The 19507-nt window shown below is 34.5% G+C and overlaps 1 protein-coding gene across 2 annotated transcripts in view; it reads right to left on the bottom strand.

Moving 5' to 3' along the window:
* Positions 1 to 18614, bottom strand: part of BTBD10 (BTB (POZ) domain containing 10) — a 58801-nt gene extending 40187 nt beyond the window's left edge. The window contains exon 1 of one of the 2 annotated variants that reach the window (XM_012654382.1): positions 18456 to 18614. In XM_012654382.1, coding sequence (XP_012509836.1) covers positions 18456 to 18556 — 101 coding nt within the window. In that variant the 5' untranslated portion in view covers positions 18557 to 18614. Of the gene's footprint in view, positions 1 to 13706; positions 14102 to 18455 lie in introns of those variants that run through there. The other variant, XM_012654381.1, reaches the window with a different exon arrangement.
* Positions 18615 to 19507: the final 893 nt, after the last annotated feature.

Raw genomic sequence — 19507 nt, 5'->3', positions numbered from 1 at the left:
ACATGAAATAATGCTGAATATCATTAGTCATTAAGGAAATGCAAATTAAAACCACAATGTTACATCATTATGCATCATCTATTAGAATGGCCAAACAAAAACACTGACCATATCAAGTGCCGCTGAGTATATGTATGAAATGGAAGTCTCATACACTTGTGGTAGGAATAGAAAATGGCACAACCGCTTTGGAAATTGTTCTGGAAAACTGTTTCTTAAGAAATTAAACATACACTAGGCATATGATTCAGCTATTCCACCCTGTATTTACCCAAAAGAAATGAAAACATATGTCCATTAAAAAGACTTGTACACAAACATTCTTAGTAATTTTATTTGTAACAGCTCAACACCAGAAACAAGCTAAATGTCTATGAACAAGATAGTGGTTAAACAATTTGTGATATATCCATAAAATGGACTACTACTCAACAATAGAAGGAATGAACTACTGACACAAGTTACATGAATCAATCTCAAAATAATTCTGCTGAGTGAAAAAAGCCAGACACCCTCCCCACCAAAAATAGATTATATAAAATTCTAGGAAATACAGACTAATGTATAGTGTCAGAAAACAGATTAGTGGTTTCATGAACAAGAGGTACAGAGGGTTGGAAGGGAAAGGTTACAAAGGGCTCCAAGGGAACTTCTGGGTATGAGATATATGCTCATTATTTTGATTGTGGTGAGGTTTTATGGGTGCATATATATGTCAAAACTTATCAAATTGTACACCAGAACTGGCCTCTTGGCCAAAACACTGCCTGCTTGAGGCTGTCCTACCAGGAAGCTGCTATTTAGCCATTTAAAATACATTTAAGCAATAAAAGGCATGCCTTTCTTCTAATAGTTTTTTCTTCTCATGCTTTTATCATCAGAGTTCACTAAATTTTCTCTTACCAACCTACATGGATTCTTACATCCCCTTGCTATAACATGGTTCATTGTCTCAAGAAACCAAAAGCATTTCTACAATCAGATTAAAAACATCTACCATCAGCAAATGATCACTTAAAAACCTCACAGACCCTAGCACTCTGAGAGGCCGAGGCGGCAGATCCTTTGAGCTCAGGAGTTCGAGACCAGCCTGAGCAAGAGCGAGACCCAGTCTCTACTAAAAATGGAAAGAAATTAGCCAGACAACTAAAAATATACAGAAAAAATTAGCCAGGCATGGTGGCACATGCCTGTAGTCCCAGCTACTCAGGAAGCTGAGGCAGATGGATCCCTTGAGCCCAGCCAAAGAATATTATGAGCAACTTTATGCCAATAAATTCAACAATTCAGAAGAACTGGACAAATTCAAACCTAAAGAAGCTCACTCAAGAAGGAACAGATAAGCTGAATAACCTCTATATTTATTTTAAAAATTGAGTTTATAGTTAAAAACATTCCCTCCAAGGAAACTCCAAGCTTCAATGCTAAATTCTACTAAGCATTTAAGATAGAAATAATATCATACCTACACAACTCTTCCAGAAAACTGAAAAGAAGATAGTATTTCCTAACTCACTTTATGAGGCCAACATTACCCAGACACCAACATCAGACAAAAATATTACTAAAAAAGAAAAACCATGAACCTTGGAACACAGATATAAATAATCTCAACAAAATTTTAATAAATAAAATCTAGCAATATATAAAAAGGATAGTAACATCATAATCTATTAAAGTTTATCCTAACAATGCAATGTTGGTTGAATATTCAAAAGTCAATCAATGTAACTCACCATATTAATTAATTAATGAAGAAAAACATGCATCTCAGTAGGCACAGAAAATGCATTTGACAAAATCCAAGACTCATTCTATATTAAAAAAAAAAAAAAACTTCACGTATGTAAGAACACAACAGAACTTCATCAATCAGAGAAAGAATGTCTATGGAAAACCTACAGCCAACAACATACCTCATGGTCAAAGACCACATGCTCCCTACTTAAGATCAGAAACAAGGATCTAAAAATAAGACAAGGATTTCACTTTCACCACTTCTCTTTAACAATGTACTAAAGATTCTAGCCAGTGCAATATGGCAAGAAAAGACATTCAGATTGTTACATAATAGAACTAAAACTGTCCTTATTTGCAGACAACATGATCATCTATTGCAGATTCTAGTAAAAAAAAGTTACTAAAACTAATGAGTTTAGCAAGGTTGCAGAATACAAGATAAATATTTTAAAATCAACTATTTCTATATACTAAGAATGACCAATCTAAAATTGAAATTTTAAAAACACCATTTACAATAACATCAAAAGACTCAAATAGTTAGGTATAAATGTGACAAAAGATATGAAAGACCTGCACACTGAAAACTACAAAACATTACTGAAAGAAATTAAAGAAGACCTAAATAAATGAAGAAACTTATCATCTTCATGAGTCAGAAGACTCGGTTCTATTAAGATCTCAATTTTCTCCCAGGTTCACTGATAGATACAACATAATCCCAAATAAAAACCAAGCAGGCTTGCTTGTCAAAAGTGACTGATTCTAAAATTCTTAAGGATATGCAAAGGACCTAGAATAGCCTATATAACTTTTTAAAAAATAGCAGATTTGAAAGACTAATACAATCTGACTTCAAGACTTATTAAAAAGTTGTAGTAGTAAACACAGTGTGCTACTTACTACTGGCATAATGACAGACAAGTGGATCAATGAAACAGAACAGAGAATCCAGAAAAGGACCCACAGACATAAATATGAACAACTCATTTTCAACAAGGGCTCAAATGCAATTCAGGGAAGAAAGAGTTTTTCATCAAACAGTGCTAGAACAAACAGATATACAATGGGTATCTCACTTTCAGCACCTCTAGAAATAAAAAACAAACAAACAAAAACTCTGATCAATAGCTCATATCATGTACAAAAGTTAACTCAAAATGTATCACAGACCTAAATCTAAAACTTAAAACTGGCCAGGCACAGTAGCTCACACCTGTAGTTTCAGCATTTTGGGAGGTTGAGGCAGGAAGATCACTTGAGGCCAGGAATTCAAGACCAGCCTGGGCAACATAGCAAGATCTCTGTCTCTACAAAAAAAATTAAAAAATTAGCCAGGTGTGGTGGTGCAAAACTGTCATCCTAGCTACTCAGAAGTCTAAGGCAGGAAGATAGCTTGAATCCAGGAGTTCAAGGTTACAGTGAGCCATGATCACGCCACTGCATTCCAGCCTGGGCAATACAGTGAGACCCTCTCTATACAAAAAAATAAAACTATAAAACTTCTAGAAATAAAAAGCATAATTCATAATATAATAAACTGATAATTGAACTTCATCAAAATTAAAAACTTTTACTCTTCAAAAAATATTGTTAAAAGAATGAAAAAAATCAAGCCACAGACTGGGAGAAAATATTTGCCAATCACATATATCTGATATATCTGATACAGGACTTGAATGTAGGCTATATAAAGAACTCTCAAAATAATCAGTAAAAAAATTGAGATATACAGATGAAAAAAATAAGCACATGAAATAATGCTGAATATCATTAGTCATTAAGGAAATGCAAATTAAAACCACAATGTTACATCATTATGCATCATCTATTAGAATGGCCAAATAAAAACACTGACCATATCAAGTGCCGCTGAGTATATGTATGAAATGGAAGTCTCATACACTTGTGGTAGGAATAGAAAATGGCACAACCGCTTTGGAAATTGTTCTGGAAAACTGTTTCTTAAGAAATTAAACATACACTAGGCATATGATTCAGCTATTCCACCCTGTATTTACCCAAAAGAAATGAAAACATATGTCCATTAAAAAGACTTGTACACAAACATTCTTAGTAATTTTATTTGTAACAGCTCAACACCAGAAACAAGCTAAATGTCTATGAACAAGATAGTGGTTAAACAATTTGTGACATATCCATAAAATGGACTACTACTCAACAATAGAAGGAATGAACTACTGACACAAGTTACATGAATCAATCTCAAAATAATTCTGCTGAGTGAAAAAAGCCAGACACCCTCCCCACCAAAAATAGATTATATAAAATTCTAGGAAATACAGACTAATGTATAGTGTCAGAAAACAGATTAGTGGTTTCATGAACAAGAGGTACAGAGGGTTGGAAGGGAAAGGTTACAAAGGGCTCCAAGGGAACTTCTGGGTATGAGATATATGCTCATTATTTTGATTGTGGTGAGGTTTTATGGGTGCATATATATGTCAAAACTTATCAAATTGTACACCAGAACTGGCCTCTTGGCCAAAACACTGCCTGCTTGAGGCTGTCCTACCAGGAAGCTGCTATTTAGCCATTTAAAATACATTTAAGCAATAAAAGGCATGCCTTTCTTCTAATAGTTTTTTCTTCTCATGCTTTTATCATCAGAGTTCACTAAATTTTCTCTTACCAACCTACATGGATTCTTACATCCCCTTGCTATAACATGGTTCATTGTCTCAAGAAACCAAAAGCATTTCTACAATCAGATTAAAAACATCTACCATCAGCAAATGATCACTTAAAAACCTCACAGACCCTAGCACTCTGAGAGGCCGAGGCGGCAGATCCTTTGAGCTCAGGAGTTCGAGACCAGCCTGAGCAAGAGCGAGACCCAGTCTCTACTAAAAATGGAAAGAAATTAGCCAGACAACTAAAAATATACAGAAAAAATTAGCCAGGCATGGTGGCACATGCCTGTAGTCCCAGCTACTCAGGAAGCTGAGGCAGATGGATCCCTTGAGCCCAGCCAGGAGTTTGAGGTTGCTGTGAGCTAGGCTGACGCCACGGCACTCTAGCCCCGGCAACAGAGTGAGACTCTGTCTCAAAAAAAAAAAAACAAAAACTCACAGATCAACATATATTACCCAATACAGTTATTACAAAAACTCAAATGAGAACCCTTAATCATGAATCCTCTGAGATCACAATTTTCATCAACTAAGTAATAGCAATCACTTCCAGCACCTCTAGTTATATAAATAAGCCCAACTGAAACACAAACCCAATTGCTAAAAGAAAATATCTCCATTTTAAAATTTTGCAACTTTATGAATCAATTAACACTTCCTGATTTCTTTATCTAATACCAACTTTTCACTTAATTTCAAAACCATGCTTTGAAGCATTGGGTGAATCAATAGGCAGTAAAGTTTCTAAAAATCTTTAAATCTTATTAAAATGATCACTCTCAGAAGCAAATATCTATTTACATCAAACTTTAGAACAATAATGTTGTGTGAACTTCTGCATATGACTTTGTTATCTAATTTGTTCAAAAATTCTAGTTACAGCAACAGTTTCCAATGGCAGGCAGGTTCCTAAGGACTGAGGAAGAACTTAAGGCCCTCTTTTGTTCAATGAAACTACAGACTCCCATAAAAACTTTCCAATACTGAAGTAATATGTATAGAGTTGTTAAAACCCAACAGTACTGCAACGTTTATAACAAAAACGATGCTACTCTTTGAATGAATAAATAAACTATAGTACATCCATACTATGGAATATTATTCAGCAATTTAAAAAGAAAAAATTATTGATATGTGCGACAATGTGAATGGATCTCAAGGGCATTATGCTGAATGAAAAAAACCAAACCCTTAACCTATAACACCCCTCAGTGACCCAGATGCAAATGGTCCAAAAACCACACTTTGAGAAACTCTGCTGAGGAAGTACATTCCCTTAACAAACATTTAATGAACAATTCTATTTGGCAGACACTATGCTAGATGCTATACATACAACAATGAAAAGACACAATGAAAGTACAATTTACATAAATCATTGTATCCTCAGCACCTACATGAACAATGACTTACTTGCACCCACAATAGACATGCAATAAAAATCTGTTAATGAATGGATGAATGAATGAGCTTGTAATCGAGTGGTGAAACCAGACAAGTAAACAAGAAAATACAGTATGGTGTGATCAATACTATTTTAGAGATATTTTTGGAGGAAGGGGGAGAAAAGATCTAACATTTATTTGGGATCTATTTGTGCACAGGCACTGTGTGCACTTTCCACTATATCACACAGGAGGAGGTATAGTTAACTCAGCCTGGGGACAACAGAGAAAGCTTCCGGAGGAGGGGCTGCGTATACTGATTCTCAAAGGACAAGGAAGGTATATGCATGTGTGTACTGGCGGGTAGGGGGATGCAGAAGTTTAGTGAACAAACCAGGCAGACGAAACGTGCAAGGGCTGAACACAAGAAAAATAAAAGCATAGGAAACTGGAAAAAAAAAAACCAAACCCATAAGTTTACATACTATATGATTCCATTTATATAACGTTTTCAAAATGACAAAATTATAGCGATGGAGAAAAAAAATCGGGTAGTTGCCAGAGGTTAGAGCTGGAGAGAGGATGTGACTACAAAGGGATAGACAAGAGTATTTCTTTGTGGTGATAAAACAGTTCTATATCTTGACAGTGGTAGAGGTTACATGAATCTATACATATGATAAAATATCATAAAACTATGTACCTGAAAAAAGAGTACATGTAAAAACTGATGAAATGCAAAAAAAGGTCTATAGGTTAGCTAATATTTATAGTATTGTAATTGTCAATTTCCTGGTTTTGATAATGTCCTACACTTATGTAAGATATTATCATTGAGGGAAACTGGATAGAGTACTTAGGAACTCACTATACAATTTTTTTTGTGATTTCTTGTAAATCTAAAAATATTTCACAACGAAAAAGCTTAATATACATAACAAAAAAGCAACAATGCAGAGACAGGGGAAAAAAGCAAAGCTGTAATCAATAAATTCAGTAATATAAAAAAAGATATTATATTCACAAAGTAGGAACAGGGATGCTATTTTTAAAAATTAGAGAGTAAGAAAGAGATCTTAGAAATTTAAAATACAATAACAGAAATTTTTAAAAGGTTACTAGAAGGGTTGAAAGAAAGTATTGGGAATATCCTCAAAAGAACAAAATGACAAATAAATGGAAAACAAGAGAGAAAGGACAAAAAAATAAGAGAACTAATGAAGGAGGTCAACATTTAACTAACATATGTTCCAGAGAGAACAAAGAAAACAGAGGGGAGCAAATTGTCAAAGAAATAATATGAGAAAAATTTCTTTCTTTCTTTTTTTGAGACAGAGTCTCGTTCTGTCACCTGGGCTAGAGTGCTGTGGTGTCAGCCTAGCTCATAGCAACCTCAAACTCCTGGGCTCAAGTGATTCTCCTGCCTCAGCCTCCCGAGTATCTGGGATTGCAGGCACGCACCACCATGCCCGGATAATTTTTATATTTTTAGTAGAGACGGGTTCTCACTCTTGCTCAAGCTGGTCTAGAACTCCTGAGCTCAAGTGATTCTCCCACCTCAGCCTCTCAGAGTGCTAGGATTACAGGAGTGAGCCACCACACCCAGTCAAGAAAAATTTCTAAAAGCAGTTGATATAAATATCACTCATATCAGAAAATTGTTGACAAACACACAAAACTATAATACCTACAATGTGAATGGTATTCACCTATATATGGCACCCTTATACAGTATACACCTGGCACAACCATATGTGATAGTATTAACTCTTGGCTTGAGGAATTATTTTACTTATTTTTAAACAATTCTAGCTACTAACATTATAAGCTGTTGTATCTTATTAATGTTTGTTGAATTCAGCTGAAGTTTCAGAGTATATATCTAAGCATTTCCCTGTGTCAAATGTTTATTCTTTGTCAACCATACCATATATGTGTAACATGTACAAAGATAAAGGTATGAAGCTTTACAGTTTACAGAGTTTTCAAACATTTAATCAAACATTAAAAAATATATTTTTTCTTTAAGATGAGATATGCACCCCTGTAAATTCCTGATTAGACATCCATGATAGTATGGTTTTTGTCCACAGTTCCTGGCTCGTAACTCTAATAGCCCTTATAGTGTTGGAGCAATTTATGCCTCAGAAAACAGATTCTCTCTCTCCAACCTTCTCCTGCCCTCCTGCCTCTCCTTTCATCTGCTCCTTTTTCTCCCCAAGACAGGCCTTAGAAATAAAAAAATACACTAATCTTCCTCTGCCTTTGCCTTGCGACTGGCCATCAAGAAATTCTCTGACCTACTTGGTATAATTGCAGGCCATGAGAACCTCATTTCAAAAGGGGTCCTGCCCTATACTTTGGAGGAAGGAATGCTGCACATAGAGGCCAAGAAGAATCTGAACAGACAGGCCTTGCTGGATTTCCTCACTCAGTCTTTAACTATTAATATTAGATCATACCCTTTTTGTCCAAACACATTTCTACATGGTTGTCAATCATGCCTATCCAATGAAGTCTCTATAAAAGGCCCAAGAGGACAGAATTTAGGGTGCTTCCAGATAGCTGGAGGTTCCTGGAAGGTGGTGTTCCCTGAGAGCATAGATGCTTTGCACCCCTTCCCCCACAGCTCACCCTATGCATCTCTTTGCCCTATGCATCCTTTGTAATGTCCTTTATAATAAGCTGGCAAACATGTTTCCCTGAGTTCTTTGAGCTGCTCTAATAAATAACGGAACCCAAGGAGGGGGTCATGGGATCCCCAATTTACAGATGGTTGGTCAGAGGGACATGTAAAACAACCTGGGACTTGCAACTGGCATCAGAAGTGGGGGGCAGTCTTGTGGGACTGAGCCCTCAACCTGTGGGCTCTGATGCTATCTCCAGGTAGGTAGTGTCAAAACTGAATTGGAGGACACCCAGGTGATGTCTGCTGCAGTACTAATTGCTTACTTGGCGTGTGTGGGAAAACCCACACACATTTGGCCACAGAAGTCTTCTGTGTTGATAGTTGTTGAGTGAGAGAATAGAAAAACACTGTATTTGAATGTGTTTTTGCCACTGACAATATCCCTAACCATATGAATTAATATGGCCTCAAAAAAGCAGCTTTTTTTTTTTTTTTTTGAGACAGATTCTCACTCTGTCACCCCAGGTAGAGTATAGCGGCATCACTGTAGCTCACTGCAACCTCAAACTCCTGGGCTCAAGCAATCCTCCTGCCTCAGCCTCCTGAGTAGCTAAGACTACAGGCATGTGCCACCACGCCTGGCTACTTTTTCTATTCTGGGTAGAGACTGGGCCTCACTTTCACTCAGGCTGATCTCAAACTCCCAAGCTCAAGCAATCCTCCCACCTCAGCCTCCCAGAGTGCTAGGATTACAGGGCGTGAGCCACTGTGTCCAGGCAAGAAGCACTATTTTAAATCCTATTTTTATTTTGGGAGAAAAATAATCTGTTTTTTATTACTCTAACAAATATCATATCCCATGTTCTAGTTTTTAAACGAAAGCTTTTAAATGATTTTATATTAAATATATTTTTGGAGCAAGTGATTTGCATATGCTTTTTTTGTTTTTAAAGAGACAGGATCTCACTCTGTGCTCCAGGTTGGAGTGCAGCAGCAAAACATAGGCACAATCGTAGCTCACTGCAGCCCTGACCTCCTGGGCTCATGGACTCCTCCTGCTTCAGCCTCCTAAGTAGCTAAGGCTACAGGTATGTGCCACCACACCCCGATAATTTTTTTTTCTTTTGTAGAGACAGGGTTTTGTTATGTTGCCCAAGTTGGTCTCGAACTCTTAACTTCAAGTGATCCTCCTGCCTCGGCCTCCCAAAGTAATGGAATTACAGATGTGAGCCACCATGCCCAGCCTATATATGCTTTTTATAAGCATCTTTAATGTGTTAAGTCAGAAGGTGGAAACTATGGTTCATAGACCAAATTCAACTCATTGCCTGATTCTGTAAATAAAGTTTTACTGGAACATAGCAATCAATGTCTATTCATTATTATTATTCATGTCTGCTTTCATGCTACAATGACAAAGCTGAGTGGTTAGGACAGAGACTATAGCCCACATGGCCAAAAATATTTACTATCCAGCCCTTTACAGAAAAAGTTTGCTGATCCCTATAGTAAGTGCCAATAATTGCAATGACATAAAAAAATGCTATCAAACTTTTAATTATTTTCAACAAATGTAATGATAATTTCTCATCTTTTTTTTTTGGTCAATTACCCTTGTATAAACTTTCTGCTCTTCTGTGTAATGTATAGTTAGTTTCCCAAGGAACAAAGGCTAATTACCGAAAGGGGAAGTTCTCAACTGAAAACTGGGCTAAACTCTCAAAGGTTGTATTTTAAATGATACTTAAATCCCAGATTACCCCACAAAAGACAACTTTGGCAAGAAATACATATAGCCCAAAAATAATTTTAATACTATTCCTAAATCCTGACATCCTTCTCTTCTTCCTAAAACTCCTTTGCCAGGTGTCAGCAATTCTCGTGAGATAGAAGCAGTAGCAGCAACAGGGAGTTTGATATACCATGGTATGACTGCTCTAAGAGCATCTTTTCAAATTTAAACAGAAATCACTTGAAGACCTAGCTAGATACTAACAATTCTGACAGAAAAGTAGCCCTTAGTGGCCAAACTTTAACATTGTATTATAAGGTAAAAGTTTTCCCAAATGATAAACATTAATTTTATGTTAAAAGCAAAAAAGCTAGAGGTTTCTTTTTATTTTAAAATGTTTATTACCCTGTTTCTGGTTTTTGAATTTTTTTTTTAAAAAAGGAATATGTTGCTAGGCAAATACCACCTCTCCACATTGAGGAGTCTCTGAATAGAAGCTACTAATATATTCATTGAACACCTATCATATACTGTTCTAGTCCTGTTATTAACAGATTTAACTGAGAAAGTTCTAACCCTCAAAATTAATACATTCTAATGGAGAGAAACATAGAACATATATAAATAAATATATTAAATAGCATATGGTGATAAGTGCTATGAGGAAAAATAAAGCAGGGTAAATAAAAAGCACAGTCAACAACCTGAGCAAGAGCGAGAACTTGTCTCTACAAAAAAGAGAAAAATTAGCCAGGTGTGGTGGCATGTGCCTGTAGTCCCAGCTACTTGGGAGGCTGAGGCAGAAGGATCACTCAAGCCCAGGAGTTTGATGTTGCAATGAGCTATGATGAAGCCACTGCACTCTAGCCCAGCTGACAGAGTGGGACTCCGTCTCAAAAAATAACCAAACAAACGAACAAACAAATAAATAAATTTAATCCAAATAATCCAGCCTCAGAAATCATTTTGGATCATTTAGTATACTACTTACTATCCTTCATTCTTCATTGTCACCTATAAATTTGATAATCTGCTTTCTCAAAATGAGTAATAAATACGACAAAGCAAAGAACAAAGCCACTTTCCAAGATCAATCAGCCTCTGCAAGGGGTCATTCAAAATCAAAATTGTGTTAATTAATTAACTAGTGGCTAATTTATTGTTCCCTCAGCTTACACCCAAGGATATTAAAAAAGACTTTACCAAAAGCTAAGCTTAAATCCAAATATATTATACGGATACTGGTGTACTAATTGCATCAAAGAAAAATCAAAGTTGGTCTGACACTCTATTTTTAACAAACCCATTCCAAATCATTTTTAATCTGTTTCTCTTCAAGTTAGTCATAAATTAATCCTTTTCATTTTTTTGTTTCAATATGTCCTATCTGTTTCAAAATCCGGCCCCAAATCTCCCATCTTTCAGCAGTTCCTGTATTCTCACAAAACCTTCAAAGACCACAAATACTACCAATAATTTTAAGACATTGCACACAGTTCCTTTTATAACCATAAGATGTTTCAAACGGCTCCTCAGACAACTCATTTAACTAAAATATGTTCTTTACCTCAATACTTACATTGGTTTTAACGTCCTTCCTAGCAATGTTTGCTTTGTTATTTTTATTTTTGTTGGTGATGGTGGTGGTGGTGGTTTACTCTTCCTCTTTGACAAAGAAGCTTCAAGACCTAAGGAATTTTTTTCTTCCCTCATTGTCATACATTATTATATATCCTAGATTTATCTTCTCATGTTAAAGGTAATACAAGAAACCCTTTTGGTTGCTCTAAGCATTTTTCTAAAGTCTTAGTTCATCTGAGCCCTAGTTTTCCTGATTTTTTTAAAGTTTGTTTTTTATATTTTATTATGGCAATCTTACCTATTTGCTTTGTTTTAAAAGTAGTATGCATATCTTTAAAGAGTTCACCATATAATCACACTAAGTATCTTTTTCTGTTAGAAAAATATCAAAATTACATTTTTACTTAACTCCTTAAGACATCCTTCCTTTTTGAAGAAACATATGCTATGGAATCATGCTAATTTTTTCTCCGAACAATTATCAGAAAAACTCAGATTGGTGAAATAAATTACAAAACATAAATACATAAAACATTATGTAATCCTTAAAAATTATACTATATCTGCAAGAAGAGGTGATGGGTTGAAAAAAATTACGCTATAGAAGACTATTTCATGACATCAAGGATGTTCATAATAATTAAGTTTCTTTTTTAAAAAAGGATAGGTTATCTAACAATAATTACAGTAATATCTGGAAATCATTTTTACATGGACATGTATGCTTTTATATGTTTATATATACATAGAAAAAATAGGCTATATGCCAAAAAACAGTATTTTTCTTTTGATAGTAGAATAACATATTTTTTATTTTCTTCTATATTCTCTCCTGTGCTTCCCAAATTTATGTAATGAATATGTACCACCTTCACAATAAGACAGGCATTATCTTAAAAGAATCAGAACCAGAGGAAAGTATTCTATAAAGCATAAAATAAAAAGGTCTAGCTTGAGATTCTGCTTTTATAACTCTATTACTGTAACAAGCTTAGAAAAACAATTCTGGACCCTAAACCACAAAAAAAGTCAATATAAGATACCATGAATCTAACTATATAAATACATATGACAACAATCAAGGTGACCATTCAAACTTTTAGAAATTAAGTAGGGGAAATCACAAGAACTTCCTTACATTTCAAAGAAACGATGTTATGAACTATTTAAATACATTAAAAATAATTTTAAAATATCCCAAATGTCCCTCTAAAACAAAGGATTAGTAAGATAGGGATAATAAAGACAGAAGAAAAAAACCATTATTCAGAGTATTTTAAATTATTGTAAAAAAAAAAATTCCTAATAAAGTAAGTAATGTCACCTGTTAAGATTTAAAATCTCACAGCAAAAACAATTATCTTTACTTAGAAATTTTCTCTGGCTGAAAATTAATATACACTAATCTAAAACTGGTCTGGCTTACTCTCTGTTTCAGTGGCAATATCTAGATCATCTATTCAGAGTTTAGGTTCTATAAGACTAAAAGAAAAGTCATTTTAACTAATTACAGCTTTATCATTCAAACACATTCAGTTCTATAAAATATACATATAAGTGGTTCAATTAATCTTTAATTCATCCAAAAGTAAAAATATATTCAACTCCTCCTTTAGGAAATTATTTCAATTATTTCATTTCTCTATCTTGAATTTTATTTTCAAATACATCAAAAATATTATTTCAAAATCAGTCTTTCCTTAAATTTTTATGCTATTCATAAATAACAGTACCAAACACAATGCATTCTCAAGTTACACGAAATAAAAAACAAAACATCAAACCCAAGAAAACAATAAAAACACACTCCATTTATTTTAAATAACTTGACATTAAACTGACAATCAGATACATGATCTTTTACATCTAGAAATGTGAACGATCATAATGAAAAAAAGGCCAAACATCTCTCTCTCAATCTTTCTCATATTTGTATATGTATACAATTATAACCCAGAGATATCATGTAATAAATGAATACACACCTTCCTTTAGTATATGCCAAGGCAGACACACAAAAACAAGAAAAAAATTTTGAAATCAGAGTATAAAGGGACTCTGCTTTTTCAAACAATGCAGCACTGAAAGCCAGGTCAGCATCCTTGGGCATTACTAGGAAACTTTAGCACATCTGATATTTCCATCATCTTCAAGATTCCTCTGAACAATCAGAAAATTTCCATCTCCCCCTACCTCACCTGTCCACAGACTTCCTTTAGTTTCCTCCCTCTACTGTGTAATATTGCTGTTGCAGTTATTTAGGTTTTAAATGTTCAGAGATACAACCCCCTCTATATATTAATTCAGTTTATTTTCTCACAGACACTGACTCAGCCGTGGGTTGTGCAGCACTGACGTTTCTAACCAAACAGCATCGTGTGAGCTGTGATCAGCCCGTTTCTCCATCTCTGAGCAGTGATTGGATATTGTAATTGATAGACAGGCTGAAGGAAACACAGGAGATGAGGGCTTAGAGATATGTAGATATGTTGCCAAATGCCATCTGTAAAGCTAATTCTAGCTCTGCCAGCTTGCCAGGTTTTAGAAAACTAGGATACAGCTAACTTTTTTACCTTTCAATATTGCACTGCGTGTCCACTCTGAGCAGTAAAGCTTCTCTTTAAAACTTTAAAGCTTTCTCTTTAAAAGAGAAAATGTTATTTGTACTTTAAGAATCCACTCAAGATCTATGCTTTAAAGCAACCAAACTTTTTCATTTCTAAACTGCTGCTGGGGCTATGAAGTGACTTAAAAGGGAAACTGGAAAGCTCAGACTTTATGCAGTCTCAGAAGAAACGAGCATGCGTACTTCTACGTGGGAATGAAACCTTGCAGCATAGTCTATATTGAATGTATGATGTATTTATCTTTAGTAACCTGAGCAGACTGCAGATCTAAGTTTTATATAGTCATATTCTACCTAACCCAAATATTCAAGAGCTTTTAGCATATTGTCTATCTAGACATTTTAACCTTATACAGAAAAGGCGCTCTTTCTTTTCCTTTTTTAAATAGCAAAAACTCCTCTAATTCATATTTAAGGAGAAGTTGTCACAATTCAAGCCAAATACATTTCAATTGAAATGATCTTTAACGTCTTCAGCAGGCTACCAAACCCTACTATATAGGTATTAGAAATACAACAACTCACACAGAAACAAAGTTCAGTAATTTTTAAACTATCTAATTTATTTGTATACACCTGTAGGAGACATAGGCACCCTGAAAGTCCATCTAAGTTCAGACTAGCTTCTCTAACTGTAAGAAATTTTTTTAAAGAGAGAGATATATATACATATCAAATCTACATTCAAAAGAAAGTTTAGGCCGGACGTGGTGGCTCACGCCTGCAATCCTAGCACTCTGGGAGGGCGAGGCAGGAGGATCATTTCAGCTCAGGAGTTCAAGACCAGCCTGAGCAAGAGCGAGACCCCATCTCTACTAAAAAAAAATAGAAAGATATTAGCCGGACAACTAAAAAAAAAAAAAAAAAAAATACACACACACACACACACACAAAAATTAGCCAGGCATGGTGGCGCATGCCTGTAGTCCCAGCTACTTGGGAGGCTGAGGCAGGAGGATTGCTCAAGCCCAGGAGTTTGAGGTTGCTGTGAGCTAGGCTGATGCCATGGCACTCTAGCCTGGGCAACACAGTGAGACTCTGTTTCAAAAAAAAATTAAATGAATGAATGAATGAATGAAAGTTTAGGGGAAAAAAATACCTTAAAGTTGTATTAGATAGAATTAAAACCCTAAGGCAATGTCTACCAAACCATCAAATGTCCATGAATAAACACACATAAGATGGTAACCATTACTGTTCCTTCTATAAATCAAAAAATTTATTTTTATTCTAGCCAGCAAGGAAAGGTGGGGGGAAAAATAAAAAGATTGAAAAAAATTAGCCTATTCCAAAATATAAACAGAACAAAACAAAACACAAATTTAAACAACTTTAAGATCACCTACAAAAACTGAACCAACAAAGAAAAGTATGCTTATTTCTTTACTTTTTATAACTTTAAATCCCCAGTTCTGTTTAAGGTAGCAAGGTGGCGAGTTTAAACACTATTTCTCAGTTTTCTTGATCCAAAGATTGCCATATGACATGTTTCTAGCCAATGATAAATAAGCAAATAACTGCTGGGAATTTCTGAGAAATTTAATTCCCTGATATAAATGAAGCCCTTTGTCCCCTTCTCCCTTCTTCCTCTTCCTTGTCTAGATGGTAGACATGATGGCTGGAGCTACGATATCCACCTTGTGATTATGAGGGGAAAGCCAAGAAAATGAGAGGTTTTTGACACTAACATCCTTAAGCCACTAAATATCCATCAGCCAAGGGTTCATTATATCTGTTCTATTTTGCATATATTTAAAATGTACCATAATAAGATATTTAAAATTCGAAAAAGGGTAAGAACCTTGTTTATAAATCCCAGCTCTGCCATTTACAAGTTGGATGATCCTGAGCAAGTTCATTAATTTTATTATTTTCATTTGCCAAATGGGGACAATAATACTATCCACCGCGCTCCACCTTCAGATCCAGTCAAGGTAATCTCCTAAAGGTCCCTGCCAGAAATGTCCTCCATCTACCTAATACTCTAATCATCAAAGGATTAGTTCAAGTCTCATATTCATCTACTCAAGCTGATAATGATTCCTTCCCTAAACTCTTATTTTACAACTCAGTACCATACTTTAAGTGCCCTATTGTCCTCTAATTGTTCCAGGTGGATTAAATCATTTCATAACAGTATCCTGACACACTTTTGAATCTCTCCCGAACTGAAGGCAAGTTCTCAATAATACTTGCTGATTGTTAGTTTTTAAAACCACTCAGCTGGGGGGGGGGGGGAGGGAAGGGTAACATACGTAGCCTAAACATCTGTACCCCCATAATATGCTGAAATAAACCCCCCCTCAGCTAAATTAACTTGTATCAATTGAAAAAGTAACATTTTTAAAAAGTCAAACCATACTTTATTAAAGTATCTTAAATTATATGTTTCTAAGCACATAGGGACAAGAAGTCTTTAAAAGTTCTTCCTTAGGCAGATTTTCCAAGAATGAGGCTAAAATAACCTCATTCAAAGGACTTTACCGTCTTTCATTTAAAAAAAAAAAAAATGACTTATTGGTGTCTATTTTCTATTTTATGTTTTTCACTCACATAACCCTAAATACTGTTGCAGTGTACCTGAAAACACCACAAAACAGTTAATGCTACAGGTATCGAAAAGAATTATGGTATTTGTTACTAAAATCAGACAACAACAACGAAAAAAAGTACTGTCGTGCTCGCTTTGGCAGCACATATACTAAAATTGGAATAATACAGAGAAGATTAGCAAAAAAGAAAAAAGTAGAAAAGAAAAAAAGTACTGTTTTTATAAATTTTTCCCACTGTACGCATGCTGCCTTTATAAAGCAAACAATGGCTTATTTTCACCCTTGCCACCTTTTCATTATGTAATGCAGTATGTATGATACCTCAGCGAAAAATATCGAGCAATAGGAAGAATGCCATATAATTCACCTGAAAATAGATATATTTATACACAACATAGTAGATATAAATATAGTCCCACATTTAATGTGATAAAACCAACACCTCTTATCCATGAAATACAGCACAGTAAATGAACTAAAGCCCCAATTAGGACATACACACACACACACACACACACACACACACAATCAATCAACGAACAAACCAAAAATCACTTATACCATTTGCCATGTACTTCTAAATTATAATAAAATCACTTTAACATTAACATTTTAGACCTCATCACATTAAAAGTCCACAATAAAGGTGAACCTCTTATTAGGAGACTTAACAAGTACCAGTCACTCATATTTCCTAACCATAGCATATAGTTTAAAAGTACCTGAACTATTTCTTGAAAATTACAAAAAGGATTTCAATCATGGCATTTTTTTTTCAAGAAAGCTGGTATTCATTATTAGTGATCAAGAAAATTTTATTATTCCAGTAAGTACATGTTCAATAATATCACCTAAGTAATATTCATAAAGCAAAATTGTCTATATAAACATGCTTACATACCTGTAATATGTGAGATTTAAGAGTTGTCAATTAACACCTTAAATATCAGATCACAAAGTATTCTAAATGAGATCCTCATTAAGTCACACAGGACAAAATAAGTTTTAAAAATAATATATAGATGGGCTGAAACTTTCATTTCATGCACTGAACTTTAAATAAACCAGTAGAGTCATTCCAGAAAGATTACTTTTCCCATTAGGATCAGGATGACAATACATTATAAATTCACATAGTTAAAAATGTATGGAGGCACACACTGACATAAACCTATAAATTATCCTGTGTAAGCTACCCACACAATGTATTTAGAGCACGAAATATATTCCTATTAGAGAGTTTTAAATACAAAGAACTAACCTATCTTGCCACAGTTCCCAATTAAGTCCATTATAGCATTCATTCATGGAATCAACTAAGGAGATTTTAACATTATTTAGAGACAGAAATAAATATTCAAACAAATACAAATATAAAAAATTTAAAAAAAGAAATGTTTCTCCAATAGTTATTTAAGGAGACATTGAAATATTCACAATATTTTATAAGCTAGTCCCCATCCTCTGACAGAACTTGCCACAACCAAATGCAGTACTTATCTTTACAATCAGTTTTAGCAGAGCTTTGATATGTGAAATACATATTTTCTACCTACCTTGAATGTTTACAAAGTTTACGAGGTCTACTATGCAATTTCCGATCCCAATTCTCTGGATCACTGGAGTTACTGTCATAGGGATGAGGCCGTCCTGCCATCCCACTTCAAGCTTCCTCACACTACTGCTCTGAAAGCACACATGTAGCACCCATAACCTACATAAAAGAGTAGTGTTGACCTTTAAAACTATTCCATGCATAAAATAGTCATAGAATTTTATATACTTGACATTATTGTGATATATTTTTAATGTAATGAATAGATTATAAAATACTAAACATACAAAATGCCCACAAATCAGATTAAAATAAACACCATCGGTCTTTTTAGATACTTTGATTCATCTATTAAATCTGCTACCCCTAGCCAACAGTTTAATGTGCTATTTATATTCAGTAAATATACTTAAACAACTGCCATCTATGTACCTCATGTTTCCAAACATCAATATAGTACCAAAAAGGCAAAAGCAATTTCATAGAATGATTTTTTTAGACAAATTTCACTTGAAACATATTTCTTAATTACTAAAAGAAGTTTAAGATGTTGAACAAAGCATCTAGTAAGACCAAATAACAATGTTACTTTTTCATTTAGCAAGTTAAAAGAAAACCCTAAATAGAAATTCAATTTTTGCCCAAAAATAAATGTATGTAAACATTCTGACATTACCTTATGGTACAATTACCACAAAAATGTTTATCAATATGATTCATATATTTTATGCCTTTTTTCATGTGAGGCTTGTGACTGTTATTTCTACCAGTCATGAAATTATAAGAAAATACATTTAATAATAACTTCACAGAATATCTGAACTAAATACTTTTAAACAATCACCTCGCAAGGTAGGTATTATGATCTCTATACACTGGATAGAAACAGCCTCAGAATTTTAGTAACTTTGCTGAAGGTCACAATGATGGTAAATGGCAGCATTATGACGAGCAATAAAAATTCACCATACAGACTAAAATTTTGATCTTGAAAAATGCTCAGGCTAGAGTACGTGTTTGGAAATAGATCAGATTTGACTTTTAGAAATTGCA

This window comes from Propithecus coquereli, unplaced genomic scaffold, assembly GCF_000956105.1.
Source record: "Propithecus coquereli isolate 6110/MARCELLA unplaced genomic scaffold, Pcoq_1.0 Scaffold44, whole genome shotgun sequence".
Lineage (NCBI taxonomy): Eukaryota > Metazoa > Chordata > Mammalia > Primates > Indriidae > Propithecus > Propithecus coquereli.
This window is presented reverse-complemented; position numbering and strand designations above follow the sequence as displayed.